This window comes from Acanthisitta chloris, unplaced genomic scaffold (genome assembly GCF_000695815.1).
Source record: "Acanthisitta chloris isolate BGI_N310 unplaced genomic scaffold, ASM69581v1 scaffold21639, whole genome shotgun sequence".
Classification (NCBI taxonomy): domain Eukaryota; kingdom Metazoa; phylum Chordata; class Aves; order Passeriformes; family Acanthisittidae; genus Acanthisitta; species Acanthisitta chloris.
Genome location: NW_008693390.1, coordinates 7,607 through 10,775, shown reverse-complemented (window position 1 = coordinate 10,775; position 3,169 = coordinate 7,607). Strand labels below are relative to the sequence as shown.

General features: G+C 43.6%; 1 protein-coding gene across 1 annotated transcript in view; it reads left to right on the top strand.

Annotated features, from left to right (window-relative positions):
- Positions 1 to 3,169, top strand: part of EP400 (E1A binding protein p400) — a 44,356-nt gene that overhangs the window by 35,555 nt on the left and 5,632 nt on the right. Inside the window, exons 42-46 of the mRNA XM_009083062.1 lie at positions 1 to 60; positions 937 to 982; positions 1,074 to 1,183; positions 1,790 to 1,994; positions 3,044 to 3,169. The exon at positions 1 to 60 is cut by the window's left edge and continues 138 nt beyond it; the exon at positions 3,044 to 3,169 is cut by the window's right edge and continues 23 nt beyond it. Coding sequence (XP_009081310.1) covers positions 1 to 60; positions 937 to 982; positions 1,074 to 1,183; positions 1,790 to 1,994; positions 3,044 to 3,169 — 547 coding nt within the window. The remainder of the gene's footprint in view (positions 61 to 936; positions 983 to 1,073; positions 1,184 to 1,789; positions 1,995 to 3,043) is intronic.

The window sequence follows — 3,169 nt, the reverse complement described above, 5'->3', positions numbered from 1 at the left end:
CAGCAGCCACAGGCAGTGGTGCAGACTGCAGTCACTACCGTGGCCAACACAGCAGTATTGGTAAGAAAGGGAGGGCTTGGTGCCTCTGATCTAGTAACTTCAGGTTTTCTTGTGTGTACCATATTTGTGTGTCTTATTTTCTCTGGAAAGTGAGAATTTTTGGTCAGTATAGTGAGATAAAAGCTGTTTCTTTGGTTTTTTTTTCTGGATGTCTTCCATTTTCTTCATTTATTAAGATTGTTTGTACCATTGTAGCAATAGGTCTTGGCATTCTGAGATGCAAAACCACCATGCAAACATTTTTTGCTTTTTGCAGTTGGGACTTTAATTTAATTTAGGGAAGTCTGAGAAAATACATTTACACAGTCAGTGAGAAGTATTTGTGCTGGAGAATACAGAGAACCTGGAGCATAAAGAGAATATAGCTGTAAAAACTACTCTTTTAAAGGAGCTTAAAACCCAAAGCTTTATTAACTTTCGTGAGGCAAGTGGAATGCTGCATCCTGCAGAACATACCATAGTGGTTTTACTGCAAACCTAGTCAAAGTTTTCATGGCTTCCTTAAATCTAGAGTCTTGTTTTAATGTATCTGGTGACTGGTCTGAGGCCTTTGTTTTTAGAAGCAATCCAGTTTGCATACTAATGTGCAGGCAGTGGTGGTTTTATTTTCCTTGTTGAAGGGCAAGGATACTACAGCTTTTGCAGAAGGACAGATGGGTTCTGACCCATAGGTATTGCTGTGTGTCTGGTGCTTGGTGATGTTCCTGTGTTGAGTGGCTGACTGTGGCATGCCAGAGTGAGATCTGTGTGTTCTATTGCATTCTTCCTAGTTTGTGTCTTCTGGAATACAGTATTGTGGTGAACAGTAGAGAAGAGCTATGTTCAGTTTTCTTTTATTGTTTTTCCTAACTGTTGCCTTAATTGTCTTCTAATTAGGCAGGCACCATAAAAACAGCAGTTACGGGGACGAGCATCCAGACTGGTAAGGAGACTTTATAACTGGGCTTTGGAGATGGTGGAACATTTGGATTTTCACTTGCAGAATCTCACACTTAATCCTGGCTTGCTTGCAGCTACAGTGAGTGGAAATGTCATAGTGAATACTGTTGCTGGGGTTCCTGCTGCCACCTTTCAGCCCATCAATAAACGTCTGGCCTCACCTGTCATACCTGGAACGTTGACTGTGAGTAGATCATGTCACTAGTTGTGTCCCTGGACTGATCTTGGCTGCATGTTTTGTCAGCATATCTGTTTTCTTTAGCTTTCCATGTTGTCAGAAACTCTGCTCCTTGCAAATTTTGTGTGCAGCATGGGGTTCTGGATCAAACACCTCACCAAAATATCAGAACATACTGGAAGAGTTTATCAGAAAAACGTGCCTAATACAGTTAAAAATAGTTTGTAGACAAGTGCTGTTACAGGCAATGTATCACATCCTTACCATTTTCTGCATGTAATTGTTTTGTGCTTTGCCAATTATGATCTTTAATATTATTTTGATGGTTTCAGACCATGGAAGATAAAGCAAAAAATTGAAAGGTTCTAAAATCAGATTTCTGTAGTGTAGTGAAGGGTTTGGTGTTCAGCCTGTTTGAAAAAGAATTAGCCAGATGCTGATTATTAGCCATATCCAAACAGGTGTGTCAGAAAGATTTGGGCCTTTTTCACTTTTACAACGCTTTTGCATTTTTTATGGTTGTTTATAAAATCATATAGTCCATTTCCAGAAGGTTCCATAGCTTTGTGAGGCATGGAAGCTGTGAGCAGTAGTGACTGTGTTCCTTTGCAGACCTCGGGAGGCACTGCGACCGCACAAGTGGTTCATACTCAGCAGAGAGCTGCAGCAGCACCTGCTGCTTCCACGGAGCTGGTGACCATTGCCTCCACCCAGGGCGTCCGAGCAGTGACCTCAGTGACTGCATCAGCAGTGGTGACTACCAACCTCACACCTGTGCAGACCCAGACAAGGTCTTTGGTGACTCAAGTCACACCAGGTAATAATTGTGGGCTTAGGGATTTTTGACAAGGGTACAAAAAGGGCCCCAGGATGGATCAGGTCAAAAGAGGTGATTCTTCCCCTCTACTCTGCTCTCGTGAGACCCCACCTGGAATACCCTGTGCAGTTCTGGTGTCCTCAACATAAGAAGGACACGGAACTGTTGGAGCAAGTCCAGAGGAGGCCACGAAGTGATGAGAGGACTGGAGCATCTCTCCTATGAAGACAGGCTAAGGAGGTTGAGGCCGTTCAGCCTGCAGAAGAGAAGGCTGTGTGGAAACCTCAAAGCAGCTTTTCAATACCTGAAGGGCCTACAAGGGAGCCAAAGAGGGGCTCTTTCTTAGGAACTGCAGTGATAGGACAAGGGGTAATGGATTCAAACTGAAGGAGGGGAAGTTTAGGTCAGATATTAGTAAAAAGGTTTTTACTCTAAGGGTGATGAGACACTGGCACAGGTTGCCCAGGGAGGACGTGGTGGCTGCCCCAACCCTGGCAGTGTCCAAGGCCAGGCTGGATGAGGCCTTAAGCAACCTGATCTAGCGAGGAGGCGTCCCTTCCCAGGGCAGGGGGTTGGGACTAGATGATCTGTAAGGTCCATTCCAACCCTTAAATTCTATGATTTTATGATTTCTCTAGGTGGTTTGAAAGTCTGGAGCACAACTAAACAGGGCTATGATTTTTAACTTGCTGTGTTGTTGTTGCTCTCAGATTACCTTTTCCTCCCATATTTCTGGATAAAGTGTTGCAGTAGAGAGCTGCTTGGCCCCTAGGCAGTGCAATTTGAAAAGATTACTAACAATCTGTCAGTAAGTTACTAGAACTGACTGTCTCGACTGAAAACCATTGTGAAGAAAGGCACATGTGTTTTATTACTTACTCTGCTTTTACATCATGTTTATGCTAGTGTGTTGTTATTTGTAGTAAGTTCACAGACAGCTGGAGCAGAAAAATATGCATTTAACAGCTTGACTTTCAGGTGAAATCAATGTGTTAAACTGAACGCTGAAAATATTTCTTCAAAGCATTTTGTTTTTTCTTGATTCACAGCTACACCAACAGTACAGCTGTCTGGCAAAACCATCACTCCTGCTCACTTCCAGCTTCTGAGGCAACAGCAGCAGCAGGCTGCTCAGGTGCAGGTCCCACAGATCCAGGCTCAGGCACAAGCCCAGT